Source organism: Tauraco erythrolophus, chromosome 1 (assembly GCF_009769465.1).
Source record: "Tauraco erythrolophus isolate bTauEry1 chromosome 1, bTauEry1.pri, whole genome shotgun sequence".
Classification (NCBI taxonomy): Eukaryota; Metazoa; Chordata; class Aves; order Musophagiformes; family Musophagidae; genus Tauraco; species Tauraco erythrolophus.
Genome location: NC_141465.1, coordinates 39,337,619 through 39,363,128, shown reverse-complemented (window position 1 = coordinate 39,363,128; position 25,510 = coordinate 39,337,619). Strand labels below are relative to the sequence as shown.

The following is a 25,510-nucleotide window of genomic DNA, read 5'->3' as shown; positions in this document are numbered from 1 at the left end:
TGTTGAATACCCATTGGATTCAGCAGAGTTTGTTCATCTGCAGTGGCATGTGGACTGACAAGTTTTGCAGACCCAGAGCATTTCTGCTCCTGTGGCAGAATTAATACACTCTGTGTGGTTTATCTGGCAAATTGACTGCTTTTAAGCAAAGGTGCAGAACTGAGATGGTCCTCTGTTCTTTCTCCAGTTTCCTAATTGCAGCTCCTGTATACTGTTTGTTGCACATCACCTTTTCCTTTCTTACTCACTTTTTTCTCTATATATAATTGTCCTGGTTTTCTCCAACTTTTTTCTAAATACTTAGCTCAAGGCTGCATGCGCTTACTCATCTTTTATATTCTTTCTTAGCCTTCTCTGCCCTCAGAATTTGGACAACAGGGAGAAAAATAGTTGCTGGTGGTCTTACCTGAGAGTTAGTGATGCTGAATCTGATTCAAGCAGTAGGTGCCAGGGCCAGGTGTCTAGTGTAATTGCTGTTTCTCTTCTCACTGTCTTTGGATTACTCTTGCTGCTTCTCCCAACCTGCTGTCTTCTAGGACTCCTATACCCTACTTTTGATGATACTCTGGTCCTTGTAGACACCTAGCTTTGGTTCCTTCCATAAATGTCATCTGTTGTTTCAGCCATATGCAGCATTGTGGGAGAAGGCAGAAGGTGATTGTGTATCCAGGAGTAATAAGAGTATCTTCTAAGGTTCTACATCTTCCCTTTCTTTCCAAGTTCAGTGAAGTACAGAAAGGACAATGTATTTTGAAGCATGCTCTGTTTTGGTATTCTTGAACTTGGTTTGAAATGTCTTGCTGACTGAAGCTGGCCAGCCATTGTGGGGGCAGATGGTCTAAGAAGTACTTGAAAGTTTGAGAGACACTTCAGTACAGTATACTGGTACTGTAAGGAGCATTAAAGTCACTTGAGTGCCTGCTTTAAATTTCTATTGAAGAATTAAGTTCACTGTTACTTTTGTGTTCAGAAAGGAACATTTCCCCTAGGTCAGGCTGACCATGTTGGATGCTTTTCCCATCCTCTGTTTTGTATAGGGTGAAGTTGTCATCTTTACCTCCTTAAGGAGTTAATTTAATGAAGTCCTTTGTTTACTGCAAGTGCCTAGGTTTTAGGCAGTGTCGTTCTCTGTTTGTCATGTCACTGCTGTGGCTTGTGGCCTTTCGTTACTTGTCTTAGCTCTTACTGCCTCATATAGGGATGTCAGCTATCCAGACTGCAAGCTACATAGGAAGGTAACGTGGAGGTTTTTATACTTGATCACATAGTGTATATCACGTACCTCTGGTAGTGATAAAAAGAGGGAACACTGGAGTAGTTTTCAGGGAGGTGACGGGGCTCTCCAAAGATTCCTGCTTTATTCGAGTTGCTTGAGAGCTGCATGCACTGTAGGAGTAGAGGCTAGCAAGCCCTGTTACAGGAGTTTGGAAAGCGTTTGTGGTATGTACTGAGAAGCAGCGCAGATGTTCTGTGACCCCTTTTGAAAGGAACCTCTGTTGTGCAGTTGTTTGTATCTATGAGGAACTTTAATTTGATAACCCAAATCAATCCTTCCCAAACTAGTGGAAGTTACTGCCAGGATGTCTCATTAAGGAAGTTGCAGGGGTGGGGTGTGGTAATGGCAATAATTTTTGTGAATCTGGATTCTGTAGGCTGTGGAATGCTAAGATTCCCTGATTGAAAATTAAACCGTAAAGAAATTGTGCAGGCAGGTCACGGGGTTTTTTTATTATAATGTTCCCAGTGGTTTTTGTTGTTTCCAGTCTGTACTGATACATGTTCAGTATATTTTTCTTTTGACTTTTAGCCCTATTTAGATTTCCTAACTGAATTTTCAAAGGGGAAATAGAGATTTCTTGAAATATTGGGTTATAAATAACTCCAGAGTTTTAAAATAGTTAAAATTATGGAGCACAGTTCTCTAATTTTAAACTTGACCTATGACAGCTGCAAAGGTTTATGGCAGTGTTGGGATCTAGGTGTGTTGGGTCCTGGCAGTGGAATTTCAAGAAACTGTACTTCAAGTGAGGGTGAGAGACAGAGGATTCATGTTTATTTTTTCAGGTTAATTGTGTCTGGGAAGCTAAGCAGATTTCAACACTTTCTCTTCTTCACTCACTGAGTTTTACTCATAGCAACTAAGTAAGAGAACAACATAAATGTCTGTGTACTAGAAGAATGGAAGATAAAGATTGTACTTACTGTTATTTTTGCTACTATATCTTTGAATGTTACCAGTGGGGGTGTGGGGGAAAAACTATCACCTATTTTGAAAGTAATTTAAAAATTATCCAAAGGAGTGCGATTTTTGAGGTGGCTTTACTAGAACATTAATCTGTCAGGTTTTTGTGCATTCAAGTTTACATAAGTTTATCTTCATCCAAGGCTTCTCTTTATAAAATAATCCTGAAACTTTGAACACCAAACCTTTGAAGTCCAAATCACTACTTTCAATATTTAAAAGTTCACGTAGCAACTAACTAAATGGCATATCTAATAGTTTGTTTCTTTCTTTTGTATTTTAAAATAGGCCTTGATGTCAAAAGCGAAGCATGCCAGCGATTTTTTCGAGATGGGTTAACGATATCTTTCACAAAAATCCTTACAGATGAGGCAGTGAGTGGCTGGAAGTTTGAGATTCATGTGAGTTTTTAAAATTGTGTCTCTGAAAAGCATAGTAATTTAAATGAGGAAGGAGACTGCCTTTTTGTGACCATGAGGAGACTGCAGAGACTGAATCTCATTTTTGAAACTTACCTCAAAAGAGCACTGGGTGAACTCTTGTATACATGGCTCTTGGTGGAAGGGAAAGTCATCATTCTATCCTTGTTTCATCTTATTGCCTCTGGTGGGTTTGGAACAAAATAAAACATGAGAGATGGTGTGGGGAGGAACTGAACTTTGTATATTCAGTAGTGCAGCTCTTGTTAGACAGGCTGTTTTTGGCCAGATGTCTAGAGACCTGCTTATTTTTATGTGCATGCTAGGACATTAAAATTTGGCTTTTTTTAGTAAAAGCTTTTAGCAACCTGCTAACTTCTGAATGTTTGTAGCAGCTGTTTGAATGTAAAAACTACCTGTTTGACAGCTAGTCACATGCCGTATTAGAAATTAAGAACATCATAAATTAAAATCTGTGAGAGAAATGAGTGAAAGAAGGAAAAGTTGATAGTTCAGTGGTGATTCATGAATGTCTCAAATAACCAAAAATATTTGTGTGTTTTTCCTAAATTTATTTTTTACCTGAAAACAGATAGTTTAAAGTTTGTTTAAAGCCTTTATTAGAGGAAATACAAATTAAAATACAACGCTGTGAAACTCTTAAACTCTACATGCTAGGTACAAATGATTCAAAGTTTATAGTTCATCATACAGTCACTTGCCATATTCTTGGTTGTTGTTTTTTTCTTAATAGAGATGTATTATTAACAACACACATCGACTAGTGGAACTCTGTGTGGCCAAGCTGTCCCAAGATTGGTTTCCCCTTCTTGAACTTCTTGCCATGGCCTTAAATCCTCACTGCAAATTCCATCTATACAATGGTACTCGTCCCTCAGAAACAGTTCCTGCAGGAGTCCAGCTCGCTGAAGATGAACTGTATGCCCGTCCTCCTGACCCACGATCACCAAAGGTATGAGAGTGTTTTCAGACCTGTATTTTTAATTTTATGCAGCCATATGGAAGTGTTTTTGGAGGAGGGGGGGGGGGAAACCCTTCATTGTATCACTAAGATATTCTGGTGCTTTTGACTTGCACATTAAATTGCAATTGGTTAAATTTCCCCTTCTAACCCTTTAAGTCTTTGGTCCACAGTCAAACTGTGTTAAGTGTTCTCTGCAGTAAGCTGGCACAGCTCTATTGGAATGCCATTCCTACTCTGTTAATTGACTTGCTTGTGTTTGCCAGTCGATTCTCATTCATCGTGATTTTGTAGGTGACATATTTTGAGGAGGAGATCAAGTGATAAATTAGGAATTTTCTCTCCATTTTCTTAGAGTTCCCAATGATGGGAGAAATGTTTTTAATTGGACATGGGATGCTAGTCTCAGTGTGCTTTTGGGGTTTGTGTTTTGTTTTGGTTGGAGGGGAAAGTTGGTGGGGTGGTTTGGAAGGGAGGTTTTGGTGGTTGTTGTTTTGTTGGGGTTTTTTGTTTATTTTTTACTTTTTTTTTTTAACTGGCAGCTCAGAGTGCTAATCTGTTCTGGTTTTGGGTGTGAATTTTTCAGAATTGTACTCCAAATGGCACTGGTATAATAACTTCGGGAGCTAACCCAGTTATATTTTTGTTGCTTTCTTCCTTTTTTTCTTTTTAGTTAGCTATTGATAGTAAGAACCAAAGATAAATAACTTGATGTCCTTGGACTTCCTTGCATTGCTAACCGTGCTTAGCAGAATGTTATTTTTCATTCTTAACTGCTTTCATATGTAGCATTATCACATCCAGGACCAGAAAAAAATAGCAGAATCGTCATGATTTCTGTAGTAGCTTAGCACCCAAAGATGAACCTGAAGTATAGTCATTTTTATTCCTATACATTTGATAAAATTATTTGAATAACTAATATACAGAATCTGTTTTTTGACATGATAACAGGAAAGATTGCATTGCCTGTTTCTAAGCATTTCCTTAAAACTGAATATTTAAACTATATAGGCAAGTTCACTGTCAATTCTATTATTTTCTAACAGTTTATTGTGTAAGGACCTTTTTAAAGGAAGTTTTATTACTAACAGGTACTTCAAAGTATTTCTAGGTGATAATTTGTAAATGTCGAAAAATAACTGTTTATTATATTGCAGGGTTGGCTAGTAGATCTTATCAACAAGTTTGGCACATTAAATGGATTTCAGATCTTGCATGATCGCTTCATGAGTGGATCAGCATTGAATGTTCAGATAATTGCAGCTCTCATCAAGTAAGTTTTTTAAAAATAATAATTTACATATTTCGAAAAGTTAGACTAAGTAAAATATTATGTCTTTTCTTGAAGTGCTTCCCCTTGCTCCATCTCTTAACTGGTTGTGTTTACCTTAACCTTTCATGTGCTTGTAAATAGGCTTAAGTTTCTTGAATTAGTTGCTCCTTACTATCTTAATATTATATAATTACAGATTATGGCACTTTGATCCCTTTTTTTTCTTTCTTTTTAGGCCATTTGGACAATGTTACGAATTTCTAACATTACATACAGTGAAGAAATACTTCCTTCCAATTATAGAAATGGTTCCACAATTTTTAGAAAATTTAACAGATGATGAACTGAAAAAAGAGGCAAAGAATGAAGCCAAAAATGATGCTCTTTCAATGATAATCAAATCTCTAAAGAACTTAGCTTCAAGAGTTCCAGGACAAGAAGAAACTGTAAAAAACTTAGAAATATTTAGGTTAAAAATGATACTTAGGTAAGATGCTACTCCTAATATGATATGCTACCTCTGACTTTTTTTCCCACACTTCTTACATTTAATTTCTCTTACAGGTTGTTACAAATTTCTTCTTTCAATGGTAAGATGAATGCACTAAATGAAGTTAACAAAGTAATATCCAGTGTGTCATATTATACTCATCGGCATGGTAATCCTGAAGAGGAAGAATGGCTTACAGCTGAAAGAATGGCAGTAAGTTCTCCTCTTCACTGGAATTCATTGAATAGATTTTCTTCCTCCTTACTACTTTGCTTCTAGAAGTAGCTATGTATTGTGGTTCCTGCACACACTGTTGATTCTCATATCTAGTATTATAAACAGTAGGTATCACATCATGGTAATAACACATTGTAATATTAGTCTTTCTGTGAAAAAATGCTGTATTTGTCTCAAAGTTGCTGTTAAGAATTATTTTCAGTGCTGTTAAAAACATGCTTTAAAAAGGGATCCTTGAATAATACGGTTTTTCTATAATGTTTAAAAACAAACCTAGATGAAACAGGTGTGATTCATTTGAAACTCTAGTGCCACTGTACCTAGAAATTGAATGTTCATGTAAATAAGATCTAGTCTGGGTTTTATGCTTCGAGTAGTTTTTTCTCATTAGAGTTCTAAGTAACTACTCTACTTTTCACAGTCCAGAAACTAGATTCTGGTACAGAAGTTTCTAGAAAATCACATTTTATTTATTAATTTAATATTTACATACTTCGACTACTGTTTCATGCTTGAGTAAATATGTAGGGAACTATTAAAGTGAGCATTTATAAAGTTATAAAGTAAGGATAGTTTTCACTTTGTAAAATTTAATTGTTTTAAGTGATTTTTGCAGTGTTATTTCTCATCTTTGTGACTGGCTACCTGTTGTGAGGTTTACAATCTGCAAAAGGACTGCTGACAAAAAAAAAGAATTACTGCAGTTTGACTTTTTAAAACTATAGGAAGAAATAGATCTCTTTTTACATGCTCCCTGTAGTTTGGTGTCTCAGACAAGACCTCTTTTTAACTGAAAACGTCTAGATTTAAGTATTTCAGGAGACTAACTTGAATATTTTAAGTCTGTAGTCAAGGTCACTGTTGGAAGGTAAGATGCTGTATGTTTGTTTTCTTTTTCAGTGCTCAAAGCACACTGCTTTGCTTCAGTCAGAACAACATATACATGACCCTAAACTGACTGTGTCAATGACACCACTGAAAAAAAAATTGCGTCTGCTTAAAAAAGACTTGAATATTTGCTTTTAATTCAATTAGAAGTATTTTAAAACTCCTATAAGTGGCAGTACGTAAATAATCTAACATTTTTATATTTCGGTCCTTGTTTCTGCCCTTTTTACGTGGTATGTTGTAGGCATACCAATAAAGCTAGACTTGTCTTAGACAATTTGGTTTTGATATTTACTGATTGTGAACTGGAAGAGAAAAATTTTGTTCCTTGAATAGGGGAGTTAACTCTTCTTCCCATGAGCTTTTTATGTTTGAAATTGTTTGAACATTCTTATGCTTTGAGTTCATGATTTTAATATGCCTGAAACAGTATTTCCCGTTAAGATATCACAGTGACTGGTATACTGGATTATTTAAAATGCTGGGTTTTGAAAGTTAGAGATAAATACCTTCCTCGTGCTGCATCTTTCTCACTTCTCCCAATTAGAATATTGTATATAAAGTCATTAATCTGTAACTGGTTGAAATTTTTCTTTTTAGCTTGAGTACCAGTGACAGCATTCCAATAATTTGAGATGACACTACTTTCTTTTTATATTCAGGAATGGATCCAGCAGAATAATATTTTATCAATTGTGTTGAGAGATAGTCTTCATCAACCTCAGTATGTAGAGAAGTTAGAGAAAATTCTTCGTTTTGTCATCAAAGAGAAAGCCCTCACTTTGCAGGATCTTGACAACATTTGGGCTGCACAGGTAAAGAATTCAACTGCTTGTCTACTACTGCACAGGAGAGATCTCGTTCTGTGTCATGTATTGAGAAGACAGCGACATGTGCTTCTTATGCTTGGTGTTAGTCAAAACTAAAGAAAATTTTGAAATCAAATGATGTTCTTTTCTGGGATGCTGGATCTCAAAATCATCTTCTCAAATGCCTTCAGTAGGAAGGGTCAATTACACATGCATAGAAAGTCTAAAGGAACAATTCAGAACATTGTGCAAAGATCATCCTTTTTTAAGCATTAAGGAACCCTCAGCGTTGAGCAAAGTCTAGATTATGAAGGAACGTGATACATTATGGCTTAGTATTTTAAAATGCATTAAGAATGTATATTGCTAATTTCTGAGTTCACCACAGTTGTATACTTTTTCCTGGGCAGAGTGCTATTAATAAGGCTTATAATAATGACTATTTTAGAAGTGGTTTAACAGCAAATTCTTTCCTTTGTTGTAATGATTGTTTTTGAAAAACAATAAATTTTGCAATATTGACTTGTTTACTTAAATGATTGGTGAAACTGGGCTTCCTAGCTATGGGCTGCATGAGTTTATTGCACATAAAGGGCAACTGAAGAGACAAAATCATTATTAATTACTGAGTAGACAGAACATAAAAGGTCATTTTAGGATAGAAACAAGCATGAGTACATAATATCCTTGTTCATAAGTAGTTGGTAGTGAAACTCTAACTTAATTGCACAAGTAAGCCCTTAGGCCAGTCTTTGAAGTGTGGGAAGGCTAAATCTGATTTCCGAGATAGAGAGCTATACTGGTTTTGGCAGTGGTAGAGTTAAATTTCTTCACAGTAGCTTATATGGGGCTGTGTAGCAAAAGGTTTACCTGTTAAACTCTTCATCTTGACCCACGAGTTTTCTCACTTTTACCCTTCTGATTGTCTTCCCCCATCCCACTGTAGGGCAGGTAGGGTTATATCACAAGAAGGGCTAATGCAGGAATTGGGTATGTTATATCCCTAGTTTACGTGTGTTCATGTCTTTCTGAAACTGTTAACAGTTTGGCTTAAGTGGACTTAGCCAGGTGTCCCTGTGTTCAGGCATGCTATTTTCAGGTTACCTGTAAAGTACTTGGGATGACAGGTGATGTAGTGTAGGATTGGCATAAGATCTCTGGCTTCGTAATCTCCAGACTTCAATTCCAGCATGGTAGTAACTGCATAGACTGAAATTCTAGAAAGTCTTTATTTTCTCATTATCCCTAAGTCCTGTTTGGAAAATTACATCATGTAACAGAGTAATACATAGATAACTTGAATTAAGGTCTGTGATCATACTGTTAGTTTTCAGCTCCTGGTCTGGAGACCTTTCTGTACTGTCTTTATAAGAAGTCTGTGGGAAAGAAAAAGACTTTGACAAGTTAGTTTGCTGTTAGTAGACTTGTGTTAGCTATATTAGTCTCTTTCATAAAGAAAAAATAAAATAAACCCTGAAATTTGGAAAAAAAGTCTTCAAGCAATTATATTATTCATAGTGCCTGGAAATGGAACATGTGGATAAGCTTGGTTAAACCTTGCAGAAAAGTGTGAACGAGCAAGTGGTGCAACCCTTAAAAGACAGGGATAGTCCGCTCCAACAGTTGCAAAAAAAAATTTAGCAATAAATCTCCCATGCTCTCAAATACCTCGCTTTCAATTAGGTAGTTGCTACAGTTCACTTGCTGTAGTTTTGCCCTGTATTTTTTTTGTGTAGAAGTTGAATTCCGTAAGTATTATTCAGGTAATACTGAATGGTTTCACTCTGGCTTTGGCCATGAAATTAAAATTGACTAAAAGGTAACAATACCAAAATATGCTAATACAGAATGACTTTTACTGACTTTACTACTCCCTGTGTTTAGTAGTTTTTAAAAGTTCTTATTAAATGCCTGCTTCTAAGAGCAGCTGGAGCATGAAATTCAGTAGCGAGGCGTTGATTTACTGTGTAGTTTTATGTAACAGGCAGGCTATTTTAGCTCTGGCTCGGTGCAGCAATGGTGCCGTTTTGCTTTCAAGCTAGAGCCATTATGTTGCTGCCTGGGTTTAGAGGGTGAGCATGCATGAGTTTTCAGTTGATGGTATAGAAGTGCCCTGAGAGTCTTGGTACACAACTACAATAGAAATAAGTAGTTTAGTAAAAGTAATAAAATCGTGGTGCTTTTGCCTTTAGAAGGCAACATAAGTTTGAAGTTTTATTGAAGTGTTTTCATGTCTTACAAGGCGAGTGCTCACAAAATAGAAGTATATTTGATTCAAGCAATCGTGTTGGAAGTCTCTAAAGGCAAGCATTAAGTTGCAGCCTGTTGAGTTGCAGGGAAAGATCCAGTTAGACAAGAAATAAAATTGCAGAGCTTAGTTTTGGAGTCTTATTACTTGCATTCTGAAGCATTTAACTAGAACTTAACATGCCCTTTGCTGTTTCAGCACAGCAAACTGACAGTTCACACACCAGGTTCTTTATCTTCTCCTCCTGTCTTGTACTGCTTCCCCAGCCTTTTATGTTCTTAAGGGCTTCCCCATGTCTGTTAAAAACCTCCCAAGACAGGATTGTTATATGCCTTATTATTAGTCGTCTTGCACTGCCCTCCAGCTGTGTATACTTCTCTTTTTATTAGTTGCGTTGTAGATGCTCTTTCTGCCCTGTATGTTCTCAGTTTTTCTTTCTATCCAGGAAATGATCTGGCCAGAGAAAAAAATTATGTTTTGCAAAATCAAGTGGAATAAATGGTTTAGTAATTCCTTCTCTTGTAATCTGACCCATAACATGAAAATGAATGTTACTAAAGTTCACTTTTTTAAAGAAAAATTTGTGGCACACTATAAAGAATTTACAGCCCAGCATATAACAAAGCTATTAGTGTCTCTTTTTTGTTTGTTTTTAAGTGAACTACTGATGCAAGCTTTCAGAGGAGATTAATTTCAAAACTGCTCATGCATGCATTTTAATATGAGATTAATTACATCAGAGTTTGTTTTCCAGATGTTTATTCCGCATTTTTTATTGTACACTTTCTAGAGTAAATCAGCTATTGATTCACGTAGTCCAAAATCATTGGGTTTGAGTGTAGATTTAAAATAAGGAATGCATTTCCCAGCCTGGGCATGTAAGAAGGAAATATTCTTCTTGCTCAGAGTTAAAATGGAGCTAGCTGTTTTTTCCTTATTGTCTTCATCCTTAAATATCAATACTGTAATATACAGCAAACTCTCATTTAAAACGGTGTCTAGTATGTAACTCAACATCTTACCATTAGTTGTTTGATTGTTAGACTTCATAAGCTGCTGGACTTTAAATAATAGCTGCTGTCTGCCAAAAAGTTGTTTGTGATAGAAAACTTTAGTTGTCCAGGAATCCACTAGCACAAAGGAAGTACTTCAGCCTGAGAAACTCTGTGGAAATACTAAAAATTGTTTTACAACTTAATTAAAACACCTCAATGAAATTCATTGAGGAAATGGATTCTGAGTCCTTTCTTAAAAAAAAAAAACAAACAACATTACATTAAATGAAAATACTGGTTTGTAAGTTAAGATACCTTTTTAGACTTTTATCGTCTACTGTCCCAGCATGCTTTTGTTAAATGCTGCAATGTCACAGTATTTTTTTTTTTTATATTCTAAATATATATTTTTTTTTATATATATTCTAAATATAAAATTCTTGAGTGCACACACACAGAGTACACTTACATACTTAGGCATATAAGGAAAATCTAAATATTGTGACTTGACAGTGAAGTAAGTGTTCAGTTTGCCACGCTGTTCCCACAGCGAACCACCTTTCTCACTGACCACCTCAAAGTCGTCTTGTAAAAATGATGTAGGATGTCCTACTACTTAACTTACTATGGATTGCTACAAATGCTGTTTTCTTTTTGTGTTCTTGGTAGGCAGGAAAACATGAAGCCATTGTAAAAAATGTACATGATCTCCTTGCAAAATTAGCTTGGGATTTCTCTCCTGAACAGCTTGATCACCTGTTTGATTGCTTTAAGGTAACTATGCATGTTTTGGCTGTATGCAGAAAATGGGTTGGGATACAAATTTGTGACTCAGTCTACTTTTTACATACATTAGATACAGGCAGTTTCCTTGAGGTTGAAACACTTCTTAATGTGTATAGCAACAATCTGTAGTACTTGGTATTAGAAATGCTAAATTGTGTGATTCTTTAATGAGTGTTGATTGCGACACTTTTGGTTTACTTCCTGTCTAAAGCTAAGACTAGTTACGCTGTTTAATTGACAGTTTTGTTTTCTGGTTCAAATGCTTCTGGATTATGAACATCTGATGTGGCCAGCAGTATTAAAGTGACATTAGCCATCCTAAGTTAGTTATTTATCCTAAATACCTTTTTGCATTTCTTCCAAATGTTAAAGTGGTGATGGTTTAGTAAATGATGTTATTCTCATAGCATTAGAGTAGGTTTCATCAAGTTTACGGGGCATGCTGCTTTCAATCTTACAAGTAGAAGAGATCAAGGACTTCTGTTCCCCGCTCCCGACTTCCTCTTTACCACGTAATAAGTTTTTCTTTGGTTAACATGGGTATAGAATGAAACAGTCTCAGGAAGATAATGTTGAATGTTTTTAAACATATAGTGATTTGACTGAAATCGCAAAACAGCTTGTTTCTGAAAGTTTACATTATTCGCTGGCTTTTTCTGTATGCCGACATCAATGTTTGTAGCTTCCAGCAGTGGTGCTATCTGACTTGTTTTCCTGTTGCACTTCTAGGAGATGATCTGCGGTACTAGAAAATGCAGGCCAGCTTTGTAGACTCAGTTTTCTGTTTTGAGATAAATGTGTTATAGTCATGTTTTGGCTTACATGCAATTTGTGCTCCAATTAATAGGGGTCTCCTAGTTGGGTAAATATGGGTCTAATGTTCTGTAATCCTAGATACTGAAGTAAATGCTCAGGAATTCCATGTGAAAACTTGTTGCAAGTTGTGTCTGACCTTGAGAGATGGATATGAAGTAAGATTATGTGGGAAACTTATTCAGAAAAAGGTTAACTTAATGCAGAGGATGTTTGTTTCAGTCAGATTCAGAGGCACGAGTGATATTAAAATTTTACTCAGTGATTATAAGTTACTTGAGAGGTCTTTTTATAAGCAAAAGAGTTTTGAGAAATCATTTGCAAGAAACAGCTGATTCTGCTCTACTTCGACTGTTGATGAACTCGTCAATGGTATTGTTAACTTTTACAAGCATATGTGCAATCTTTATTTAAAGGTCCTTTTTTTAAGTCTCAAGTTGAATACACTTTAGTTGTAAACGCTAGAAGAGCTATTCAATGGAGTCTGACATGTTTTGATCTAATGAGCTGTTTATTTTTAATGAAAGAAATTAATGTGAAAATTCTTTATATAGTTGCATCACTTTATTATTGCATCATTTGTTAATGGTGCAGGTTATGTGTGGCATTTTAAAAAAAAGACTGGTTTTCATATCGAATAAAATCTTTTCTTAGGCAAGTTGGACAAATGCAAGCAAGAAACAGCGTGAGAAACTACTTGAGTTAATTCGTCGTCTTGCAGAGGATGACAAGGATGGTGTGATGGCACACAAAGTGCTGAACCTTTTGTGGAATTTGGCTCATAGTGATGATGTACCAGTTGATATCATGGACCAGGCTCTTAGTGCCCATATTAAAATCTTAGATTACAGCTGTTCACAGGTGAGTAATCTGGTATGTTCTATTGTGATAGCAGTCACTGACAGTTTCCTTCCATCCCCCGTGGAAAATTCAAGGGATTTGGTAATTTAACAAAAGTGTTCCTTGTCCTAGATGTGTATTATTCTACCAGCATTCAGGTATTTTTAAAATGTTGTGGGATATATTTTAAATAACACAGTTCATGCTTTAATTGGAGAGAGTGAAATACATCATTTTGCCGGTCTTGTTGCAATTGGTGGCATGCTGTAATGACCACATGGGAAGAATTGGAAAAGAACCCTACCGAAGTATATAGGAAGAAAGGAAATGCAGCCCCTTTTTTTCCCAACTTGATGGTGCTAATTTGGGGGTGGGGGTGGGGTAGTGTCAGTAAGTCCTTATGTGTCTTGTATAATATTAGAAAGGACCTAGCAAAGGACACCGAAAACTATTACATGCTCTGCTTCCCCACCCGAACTTCTGTGGAAGTCTGCCAGAATAATAATTCGTTGTGATTTGTAATTAATCCATTATCTGTCTTGACAGCCACTAGCAGGTTTTATTTCTTAGTTGTTAAGAAACGTTTTCTCATTGTTTCTTGATATTTTATAGCAGTCTACTCTGAGTACAAGTAGAAATAACTGAAAGCAGGGAAAGAGCAAATTATTTGAACACTGATGATCCTACTGAGCTACAGGTTTTCTTAAACACATACTGAATGCTTGAGTGCTTGAAGGCAGGGAGTTTGTAACGCACTGATAGCTTCTGCCAACATGTAGTGCTGCTCAGATACTTTTCTTATGCTTGTATGCTTCAGAACTGAGTTGATGTAGTATTTGTGTGGCCTTGTATATTCGGTTCTATCTTGGAAACAAAGTATGATAATAGTTTCTGCAATATGCTTGATTTCAATTATAAGCACTTGTTCTTTAAGGATCGAGATACACAGAAGATCCAGTGGATAGATCGTTTTATAGAAGAGCTTCGCACAAATGACAAATGGGTCATTCCTGCACTGAAACAGATTAGAGAAATTTGCAGTTTGTTTGGTGAAGCACCACAAAACTTGAGGTAAGAATGGAATGCAAATAAAATTTTGTTTGTTAACAGTTGAATGGATTGGAATGAGGCAATTTTTTTTTTTTACAAGAGGCAGGGAAAGCTTAGGTGAAATCATAACCTGTGTTGAAGATATTACTGAGTTTGTTTTAATGCTTAGAAATAGCCTCAAACACCTAGGTTCTTTAAGAGAGCATTGACTGTTTCCTCAAACATACTTTTATTAATTTTTAGAATAGTAATCCGATTTGTGGAAAACGTGGATTTGTTTTTCTGTTATCCATGGACTTCTCTGCCTAACAATGCAATTAGCTTACAAAGCATAAATATATTTTATGTGCACGTATGTATGTATGCACACATATACACACACACAGACATACCCACCCATCCTTATTCTTTGATAAATTTATACAGATCATGTAGTTTATTTTCTTGAAATCAAAGGTGACTGTTTTTTGTCTGGCAAAAAATACTGTGCTGATTCTCTGTCCTGAATGGAAGAGATTACAAATGCGTTGGGTTTGTTTTATTGTGGGTTGGTTTTATTTTTGGTTTTGTGTTTTGTTTTTGGTGGGTTTTTTTAGGGGAGGGTGTTTGTTTTTAAAAGGAAGGAAAGAAGAAAAACTGTGGCCTGTTTGGACTTGTTAAAATATTTGTGCTTATTTTCATAATTTTAAGTATCTTTGCACTAGAGAAATATCTGAGATTCTGTGCCACTGATGTTTTTTGGTATCCACATGGGATTTTTTATAAACTCTAGAAAAATGTTATTTGCTTATTGTTATTGTGTAATTGCTTTGTTTTAATTATTGTAAGCAGGTAAATTATTCACATCAGTGTTGCTGTTACAGTCTGCTTACAAGAAGGATTGAGGCAGGGGAAGTTGAAGAAAAGACTTCAGTTTACACAATGCTGTGTTCTCACTGATACTGTTTCAAGGAGCTGTGATAATATTTCATTCCTGGCTTTTGGAGATTTCTTTATTCATTTAGCTTGCAACATCTTTCTCAGTTTTCATGACATTTTAATCCTTTATGGTTTCACATTAATGATTGTTTGAAATTTTTCCAACAAGGTTACAAAGTTACCTGCTTATTAGCAGGTAAGTCTGGGTTTTGTGTCTTGGAGTCCTTAACCTTTTACATGCTGTAAGATCTAGGTGAATGTTGCTACCTGGTTATTCATGGTACTTGAACAAGTTGGATACTTTTTAGCACAGTGCCTTAACAAAAAGGTTTTGCTTTAAGTAATTACTGACACAGAGTTCATTCAAGGCACTGATTAGGTTTCTGCTCGGAATTAATCTCTGGAGGAACCTGACTTCTTTTGATTGTGGAAATGTAGGTTCCCTGTATGGTATATGTACAGTGAGATGGCTTGAATATATCTTCTTTTCTTTCTTTTTTCTTTCTTTTTTCTTTTTTTTCTTTTTTTTTTTTTGCCAGACCATCTCTTCCATTTCTCAGATTTCAGGGAAGTCTGCATTGCAGTATGTGATAATGTCTCATTTTTGTGCAGAATTTGAAAAACGCGTGTGGCAGGAAAGTAAACTTTTAATGCAAAGTTTTAATCAAGGGACTTAAAAAGACCTTTTCCTGTGGAAGAGCCTTTGCTAGCAAGATACCGCTGAGGGAATTTTTTTAGTCAGGTAGTATTACTGCCCAGGTGACTGAGAAGCCTAGTGAGTGAAAATGTCGTTTTGAAGTAATCAGTGACTTTCCAGTCCTCTGGTTTTCTGATAACTATTAACTGATACAGTTTGGAAATTGCAATGCATGTATGTAGTACCTGTTCTATCAGCTTACCTTATCTGACTTAAAACTTTAATCTTCTAGCATCCTTCTAGAATTTGGATTGAAAATAGATTAAAACAAATGTTTATGACAACTGCCTCAAACATTTCACAGAGCTTTCTGTGTACAACGTTAATCCAATGTTCTGTATAGTACTCTTTTGGGGTGGTTCAGTGGACTGGTACTGGCAGTTGAAGGTTTGGTCCGGAAAGACTAAGGCTGCGGATCCTTGGCAAGAATAAGTATAAATTGTCGTATGCCATTGGCACTGTAGAGATTCTTTTGAGGAGGAGGATTTAATTATTGCTAGTTATTCATGCAGTTGAGCAAAGTGACAAATTGGTTGTACAGTTGCTTTGGCCAAATTTGACTCCCTGACCACAAGGAAATGTTATGTGTTTCAGGAAGTTTAGCTTAACCAGAATTGCAACAGCGTAGGAAAATACTCTTGTTTAGATGTAAGGATACTTATTGATATTATGGAATAGTCAACTTTATTACTTGACATACTGACCTTTAATGTACAGATAATTAATCATCTTAATTTTCTCTATGTTGGTTCATGGAGGTAGAGCCTCCTGTAGACCAATTTCAAGCACTTAAGCTTGACCTGTATCTATTTAAGCAGTATAAGACTGGTCTCCTAAATTACTTGCTCAGAAGAATTAATTGAACATTGAGAGGACCTTCTGTAAGAGTTTAGGGGTTTTGTTAGTACTTTAAGGCATCAATGATGCTAGCTTTAAGTCAGTTTTTAGCCTAAATAGTAGAATTTGCTGGATCTGGTCACTGCTATTTGAACCTTTCATGTCCGCTTGTAATGGTACATAGCATTTGTTTATCTAGTGGTAGAACTCATGACATAGTAGAACTCATGACTTCAAAAGTGGTGTTACATGTGCAGTGATATGTTGGGCAAGTTATGTGCAGATGAATATTTTTTTAAAAAACTCATTTAAATTAATTGTTTTTAAATTTTTCCTTTGTCAATTTGCCAGTATTTTTCTAGCAAATAAACATGCATTCTAACTATTGGATGTCCTTTTCAGTATTTCCAAAGTACTTTGGCACCCATTTCAAAATGCTAATAGTTTTTCTTATATGTTGGCTTTTGATAGCCATTTAGTAGAAACACAATGAAAAGATAAGCTTTGCTGTTAACTGAGGAGCATGAAAAATTGAAGTTATTACTAAAGGAATATGTCCCAATGGCAACATTATCATTTAGTCTCATCTCAAATGCTTAAGGAATGATTCTATAGTCGCATGTGGAGTTTGCGTTAATTCTAGAAAGCGTGCTAGAAAGTCTCCTCAGATCAGCTTTTTTCTGTGCCTAAAATCGATCGTCTTGCCTTTGACTCCATCCTAGCAGATGATCAGAATAACATCTTACATGTTGCTTACAAATGCTGTGTAAGAATTCACAACTCATGGCTCATAACTCTAGTTCTTAAAATTATTCCACTCTTAGAAGTAGTTGCTAACCAAGATGAATCCATGTGTCCAAGTGTACCGTTTGTGCATGTAGTTGAGAAAGGAGAAAAGTAAAAAACATCTAGTGCAGAAGATTTGCTTAGTCTTCTGATGATCATGCCTCCCTTTTGTGATACTTTCTAAGATTGATACAAATGCATAATATTATGAGTACATAAATATACAGCCAAAAGCTTGATTCAGCAAAATACCTCATCTTGCTTCTGCTTGTTCCATTAGTTGTTTTATCATACGTATTTCCCAAAGAATCGGTGTCCTTACTTACTGTTGTCCTTCATAAACGCATCTCTCTATCTAGAGGTAGCATCTCAGGTAGCCAGATTAAAATAGAGACATCCAATCTTTTGCTCGTTTTGCTATTGATTTATGCTGAGCAAGGAGGGCTGGTGGAGATGGAATGAAGTAGTTAGAAAGTTTCTCAAAGTGAAAATGGAGGATGTTCTTTCTGGGTATATGAAGTCCTGTATGTTTTCTTCCTTCATGTCATGCTTCCATCCATTTTGGAAGCAACAAATGGATACTCTCCAACAAATGTCTGGGTCTTTTTTTTTTTTTTTTAACACAATTTGTATTTTAAGTCTCTCTTTGAAACTGTTTTGGAAAGCTCTGCATGTTACAAAGTTTTATCTTCTGAAGACCTCTACGCTTAGCAGGCCAAATTCTGTTGGTTACAGATAACAAAATTATTGGAAAGATGTTAATGGCTTCTGTCTTTTAAACCCAGATTGACAGTGATCTTTGGCCCAGTGAATCAATTTATCTGTTGTTATTAACCACATTTCACTGTACGTGTTATCAGCTACAAGATCATTATCAGCTGGTGCTGGAACTGGGATTTCTTGCCTTCCCTACTGTTCACAAAAGGTGTGGCGATACTGTAGAGTGCTGTAGGTCATCTAGTATGGAGACCCTGTTTCCTAGGAGGGATTAGAGTTTCTGCCTGTAATCCACTCAACTAATTCTGAGGTCTGCTTTCTTAAATGTTGAAGGAAAGGAGAATAGTTTCAAAATCACATTTATATTTCTTCAGGGCAGGCTATAGGATCAACTGAGTGGTAATACAATGAAGAACGCCTCTGTTCTACTTTCTTCCCCCCTCCTCCCATCTTTTTCTTTTTCTCTTTACCATGGAAGAGCAGCACAAGTTTTGCATATTTTAGCCAACATCAGTGCTTTGATCTACGGAAGTTGAGGCATTTTGAGACTGTTCTGCAGAGGTGATTAATTGCTAAGTTCTAGAATTTTATAGTGTTCATGGCTTCTGAGTTTTGGACTCAGGCTCTGTATTTTCTCTTGCAGTTTGCTTTTGTAATCTAAATATGTCTAGTATTGTTTGAGAGCAGCATTTTTGGTCAGATCTTGAGAACAGACTTAAATTGTCATCTAATTATTTATTTGAGATATTTCTTTTCTTAAACTTTTCTGTTTTTTTTTAAGAGTATAGTCTCTGCATAACTAGCTTTTTTATGTTTGTACCAACGTTTTTTCAGAAAGATATTTTTAGAAAAAAAACAATGCAGGGTTGTGCAGTTTTTTCAAAGTATTGAAAGAATTAGTGTGATTATTCACTAGTGTTCTTTCACTATAGTTTTAAGATGATGAGCTTTCGTTTTGAAAATTGACCTAGTTTTACTTAGTGTTTTAATATTAAATTTAGAAAATAATATCAGACGGATGTGGAAGAAACTGTGGTTATATGTATTGTAGTTATGCTACAGTTGAGGGTCTGTCTTTACTATGCAATATGTGGGCAGGTGTTTCTGTTCCTGTCTTGCTGCAGATATTCTCCCTGCAGCATGCTGAGCTGCTCGGATTGCTTTGATATTTTTCATACATACTATAACTGTATAATGCTCATTAACTAACTGCTTTTAATAACTGGTAAGAACTGTTGATGTGTCAGAAGAAAAAAGAAAAACATTGTCAGAGACTTAATGTGCTTTCTATTAGAGATGTTTTAGGAAAATTTGGGACTTACATCAAAGATGAATTTCTTAAATGGATTTCTGAACTGTTAGGTGCAAGACTTCTCTGCTTTTCTTACAATGCTTGTATTTTCATTTCAGTCAAACTCAACGAAGTCCCCATGTGTTTTACCGACATGACTTAATCAATCAACTTCAGCACAATCATGCCCTCGTCACATTGGTTGCAGAAAATCTGTCTGCCTACATGGAAAGCATGAGGCAGTACGCTAAAGGTAAGTTTTAAAATAAAAATTGCCTCATAAATAGAGTGTGTGGAAAACTCCAGCTGAAAATGGAGTTAAAAGTCAATTTTCGTAATGAAATAACTATTGAGTTTATTTGTTTAATTTTCAAGCATCTGCGGGGTAGATAGCCTTTGTGGTGTCTGATTGGGCAAGAAAAGCTTAAAATGTAAGCATTTTGTTTCATGATTGAAAATGTGGTGTGTTTTATAGCAGAATATGGGGAATTGGCAGCTCTTGTTTATTTGTGGATTATAAACGTCGTCTTGTCCTACTTAGGCTAGAGTGGTTATTTTTGTGGAAAGTCCTAATAATAATCTTGGATTTTGTCTCACTTCAAATTTTTGTGGGCTCCTTTGAGAAGTTTGTTAATCACCTTGATTTGAAGCCAGTGTTTGGAATTTGTCAGGGAGAAGGAATTTAGAGCACAGGGACACCGTTTCTTTTTACCATGCAACTCGATTTCTGTTTAGTTGCTTTCTTGCTGCGTTTGTTATGAGCCACACTTGGGCAGCACATCATGTTAGTATTTATGTATTTCAGGCAAACTCAACCCTTCGCTGATGAGTTTACACTCTTATTCTCGACTAGCTTTCTAGCTACTGAGGTAGAAGTAGGGAAATAAAGGAAAATGGTGAACCAGGAAACTCCTTGTTACACTGGACCACAATACTTAATATATTGAATTAAGCCAACAGAAGTGAGAGGAGGAGATTTCTGCCCCACCCCCTCATCTGCTCTATGGACTGGAACTAGGGACCGTTCTACTCTGGCATCATAACATCCTACCAGCCTTTCAGTTACATCTCAAAAATTATACAGTAGGTTATGTAGGAATTCAATGTAGGTTGTTCAGAGAGGACAGGATATCTGCACATTGTAAAGCATGTGTGTGTGTTTCTTCCAATGCTTAGGTAAGTTGCCTAGACACCTGTAATTTTTTAATTAATTTAATTTGAGAGTACTTGATCAAGGACGTATTTTGGATATCTTTTAAGACTTGCTTGTATAGTGGTGCTGTATGAGATGGTAGCTTCAGCCAGGTATAGGTCAATGAGAATGACATTTAAGCTAAATCTACATACTGCGGCTATATTTCTCTATTCAGGAATACATGAGAGAGTTTACCCTAATTTAAGTTCCTTAATTAATTATAGCATTTCACTAATTAATTGTAAAATCATACTAAATGCTTTGTTCTGTTCTCAAGCCATACTATCTTAGCTTAGTCTTCTCTGGGAAGGTGGAATAGAACACATATTATTTCATGTAACTTCTGTAAGCTGTTGGAGTGCTCTTTAGCTTTGCTGAAGTGATACAAAAATGCAATTTCATTTATAATGAACTTCCCATCTTAACTATAAGGATTGCTTAGAATCTATGATTCTCTCCTCTTGGACTTTGCCCAGCTGTGAAATCTGAGGTTTTGACCTCAGGGTTATGAAGGAAACATAATCAATATTCTAATGCAATATTGTCTTTGCCAAAAAAAAGCCTACACATACTATTAATGTATGAACTATTATTCATTAATTTCAGTTATTTTTAAACTCTGTCAAAAATTACTTTTGCCTTCAATGTTGTTTACCTATCAAATTGTTCATGACTTTGGCAGAAAAAATAGGCTAATGTCTTTCATAATTTTTTTCTTGTGCCAAAACTGACATACCATTGCTCTGCCCCTCCCCAGCTGTAATGACTTGGTAAAGCAGTAATATAAACATCTTCAGCACGATAGGAATTACAAGTGTGCAAAGAGTTTAAATTGAATCTAATTACAAAGCAATTAAATTGTGCTTTCTTGAAACAAAGCTGCTGCAGAACTTCTACTCGTTTGCATCAGAGTATAAAAACAGATGAATAATTGTATGGATTTTTTTTTTTTATTAGATGCTTTATTACATTGGTAAGGGCAACCAGAAAGTATCTCCTGATGTTGCAGATACTGTTCTAAGACTGCACTACACAGTTCTTGTGCAACGTCTCTTTCAGTTTCAGTTTTATAAACTAAATAGAGCAGAACATAGAGAGTACTGTGAAGTTTTCCTTCCATGCCTTCCTGGAGGAGGAGAAAAGATGGCAGGGGGACAGAGAAGGGAATAAATGAAACGAGAAGAAAGATGATTGTGATTGTGAGGACAGAAAGAAAGAACTGGACAGCCGTAGAATTAAGCTGAGCTGGAGAAGAAGAGACAAAGGGAGAAAATTCAAAGCAAACATCCAAACAGCAGAGGTCAAACAAGTACCATAGGAAAAAATAAAATCCAATTTCCCACAGACCTTTTTGGTAGTTAATGCCACAATTACTGTGTAATTTGTGATTATTTATTTTTTAATTAATTTTGAATTTGCCATGCGTATTTTCCTTGAAAGCTTGCATAGTTGTGTTCTGTGATGGAGAACAGTGTTCCTATTCTCCTTTTATTCACTAATGCATATTCTTTTCTGTTATACTCCCTTTTATATGCTTGCCTTTTTAAAGTTAAAGAAAAGCCTAATCTGTGTTTCAGGATGTTTTTCCATGATCTATGACTTTCTCTTCTATTGAACTCAGCCTTTCCTCCAGCTCTGCAAAGTCCTCCATGCGATGAGACAACTGCTGTTGCATTGTATAGTCCTGAAGGAGGAGGGCACAGTTTCATCTTTTTGACTATTTATCAAAGACCTTTTGAAAATTTGTAAAGGTTGCTAGCCAGTTCTTCTTTACCTTCTGTTTTTCTGAAGTAATCAGGAAACTCAAAATGTTAATAAAATGTAATTATTTGTAGAAATTGTGCCATGTGATCTTCTATGTGTGTTTATCACTAATTGTACTTAAATTTTCAACTACTCATTTTTTGATCTATAATTTCTCTGTTCGTTCTTGTGCTCCTATATGTAGAAAGAATTTTTAAAGAAGGTCACACTTAGGCTTGCTGTGGGATGCAGTGTAGAAAATAAATTGGGCGAATGTGGAAGGAAGATGAAGTGGAGGGTATTTAGGGAGACTGAATATTTTCATAGTTCAGAGTTTTTCAGAATTCTTAAGTGCATCCGTATTGCCTTTGGGCAACTGACTGGTGTTTAATACTTAAATTTTTCTATCCTTGCCGTTATTGATGCTTCTGTCTGTGAATTAATTTCTATTCAGAAAAAAAAAAAGCCCAGATGGTCCCCATAGTTAAACCAAACAAACACCACCACCACTTCCTCCCTCAACAAAACAAAATCAAACAGAAACACACCAAAACACACAACAGTCGAAGTAATTAATTTTAATTTCTCTGCAATATACTTATCTACCATAATTGTTTCTTCTGCTAGATCCACAGCATATTTTTCATGTTTCCTACTTCTAATACTTAATTTTTATTTTGCTACTTTTAGATTATTTTTTCAGAATTTTTTTCACGTCTTCTTTTGATAATTATCCATTTATGCTCACTTCATTAGGATTATAATTTAAATTTTTTAAAGATTTCTGATGAATGTAGTATTTCTAGTTTTGTAGACATCAGTTAACTACTGGTCTTGTGTTTTCCCTTTTATTTAATTTTTAAGCCAATATCCCCTTTGCGGTTGTATGTAGAGAACCGTATTTATGACAACTATTTTTCTCCTAGTTTTGGATCACTGGTGATGCACTGTAGCTGTTAGACTTATTTGGAGTTGTCAATCCATGTGTCCCCCCTGCAATCTGTATACTTTTGCAAATAAGAAACAGAGCATCAATTAGTTTATAATGGAGCTGTCATAATGTACCTGTGTCATGGTGGAATGTTACTAGTACAGATCAAGGTAGTGCAAGTATAGATCTAGATTGTGTCTCCTTAAAAAAAAACAAACCACAAATCAAAACAAAAAACCCAAACACAACCACACCAAAATCAAGTTCCAATGAAGCAAACAGCTGATTGTCAAATATTTTTGCTTGTTGCCTTGATTTAAAATTTCTCAACTTCTGTTTCAAGCTTGTCAGTATTGCAGACATTTGTTTTTTGTACTTGGAAACTTGCAGTAAATAAAGTTGTTGTATACTTTCCTCCTCTAAGTGATGACACATACATAGCTACTTACAGCAGTGCTAAAGGACTGGAGTCGTGATTTCTTCTGGAGGAGAAAAACACTAAAAATGGGAAACTCATTTTGGAAAAGATGCTCTGTAAAGAAACTAAAGCATCTTCAGAAAAAACACTGGATAATCTGAATTATATGCTCGGTATACTTCTATTTTAACTGACCTTCAAACTGCCTGGTTGAAATAAGGAAAAATTGATTCAAATAAGTAGAATGCAGGTTTTAATTCTTCTGTAATACTTTCCTTACACTGAATGATGATCACGTGTATCTGGGCATAAGTGTTTGTTGATTTGATTACAGACCTCAGTAATCTTTGCCTATACCCATTTTAAGTTAGGATGAAACGTTAACTGATAGCAGGCTGCTGAAAATTATTTTCATACATTGTGCTGAAGGTTTATTGTTCTTTGAATGGTTTTAATTATGTTCAGAGTAACAAGTCTTCAAACACATCCTGTCTTTTAGACTTAGCATCTCTTTTTTTGAATGTATTGTCTAATAAAACCTTTTGTGTTTGCAGAGCATGGTGAATATGATCCTCAGACTGTAAGACCAGGAAGCAGATACAGTCATGTGCAGGAAGTGCAGGAGCGACTTAACTTCTTACGGTTAGTTTTTAACTTGATTTGCTTAACTTCTGTAAGAATACTTCAGAGAGAAAAAAACAAACAGACCCCAGTGTCTCTTTCTCTTACCTAGTTTTAAAGTTGCTGTGTTAACTTCTTTCAAAACTCAAATGTAAAGATACACTGGATGTTTTTGTTTTGGTTTGATGATGTGTTGGTTTTTTTTTCCCCCGAGAGGTTTTTTGTGCTAGTATTGGCATATTCAGATAAAGTTTGTGGGGATCTTTGCAATCCAAGGCTCTGATTCCACACTAAGATTTGTATGGGCTTTTTCTGTCTGTGTGCAGAACTGTAATGACTTGAGTACCATGTGTGTACAGTTACATACATATTGGGATAACTTACCTGAAAATGTAAAATATTTCATGTAGGCATATGCCCATGTGTCCCTATTTGTTGTACCACACCAAAGTCCCTGATCATAAACTGACATATACTTGTGTCAGACTCTGGTGTTAGGTTGTCAGCGACTGAACTTTAGAAAGAAGTTGGAATAAAAAATTATTTGGATGACTTGGCCAGCTGCTGTTTGAGTAAAATTAAGAGAACCCTTATCTAAGTAAGATAATCTCTGCACATCACAGAGCTGCAGTATGTTGATGCTTTTTAGGCTCTGTCTCACTCGACTTTTTCTTACTTGGTTTTAACTTTTTTTAGACAAATAAAAATACATGATCTGTCAATTGGTTAAGTTCTGCGGTATTTTTCACTTGTTTTCTGAGATTATTATTTTTTTTAATTTTACCAATAATTTTTATGAATTAAACTGAAGTGTTAAACAACTGTTTAATTAAATTACACAATAGCATATGAATAGCAGACTTCATTTATCGCTTCTGCATGTTAAAAATTATAAAATCTTTAAGTTGACTAGTTGTTAATATAAAGGAATTAATGAAGTCCCGTAGCTGTCAAATGTAGAATATGTAGATAGCAGCTTCTGAAAAGCAATGCCATAACTTAGTCCCTGATTTCTTTTACAAAGAAAAGGTATTTTGAATTAGAAAAATTGTTCTGAAGAGCTTTGATTATAATTTGTTCTTCCTGAAACATTCTTAGCGTTAACTCTCAGAATCAAAGTTCTCAAATCATAATTTAACACAAATGAAAAACCTACTTCAATTTAAGGAAAATTTTCCACTTCATTGACTTTTGCCTATGACTCTATTCCATAGAATTGACACCTTGTTTTGAGATTTTGCTAATATGAGTGCTAAAATCTAGTGAATGGTTGCAGAAATA

General features: G+C 35.5%; 1 protein-coding gene across 2 annotated transcripts in view; it reads left to right on the top strand.

Moving 5' to 3' along the window:
• USP9X (ubiquitin specific peptidase 9 X-linked) overlaps positions 1-25,510 on the top strand; it is an 80,099-nt gene that overhangs the window by 6,187 nt on the left and 48,402 nt on the right. For both annotated transcript variants that reach the window (XM_086618559.1, XM_009983741.2), the window contains exons 4-14: positions 2,531-2,643; positions 3,416-3,634; positions 4,804-4,919; positions 5,155-5,406; positions 5,484-5,622; positions 7,197-7,349; positions 11,256-11,360; positions 12,840-13,046; positions 13,960-14,096; positions 19,441-19,574; positions 24,163-24,250. In XM_086618559.1, coding sequence (XP_086474685.1) covers positions 2,531-2,643; positions 3,416-3,634; positions 4,804-4,919; positions 5,155-5,406; positions 5,484-5,622; positions 7,197-7,349; positions 11,256-11,360; positions 12,840-13,046; positions 13,960-14,096; positions 19,441-19,574; positions 24,163-24,250 — 1,663 coding nt within the window. The remainder of the gene's footprint in view (positions 1-2,530; positions 2,644-3,415; positions 3,635-4,803; positions 4,920-5,154; positions 5,407-5,483; positions 5,623-7,196; positions 7,350-11,255; positions 11,361-12,839; positions 13,047-13,959; positions 14,097-19,440; positions 19,575-24,162; positions 24,251-25,510) is intronic.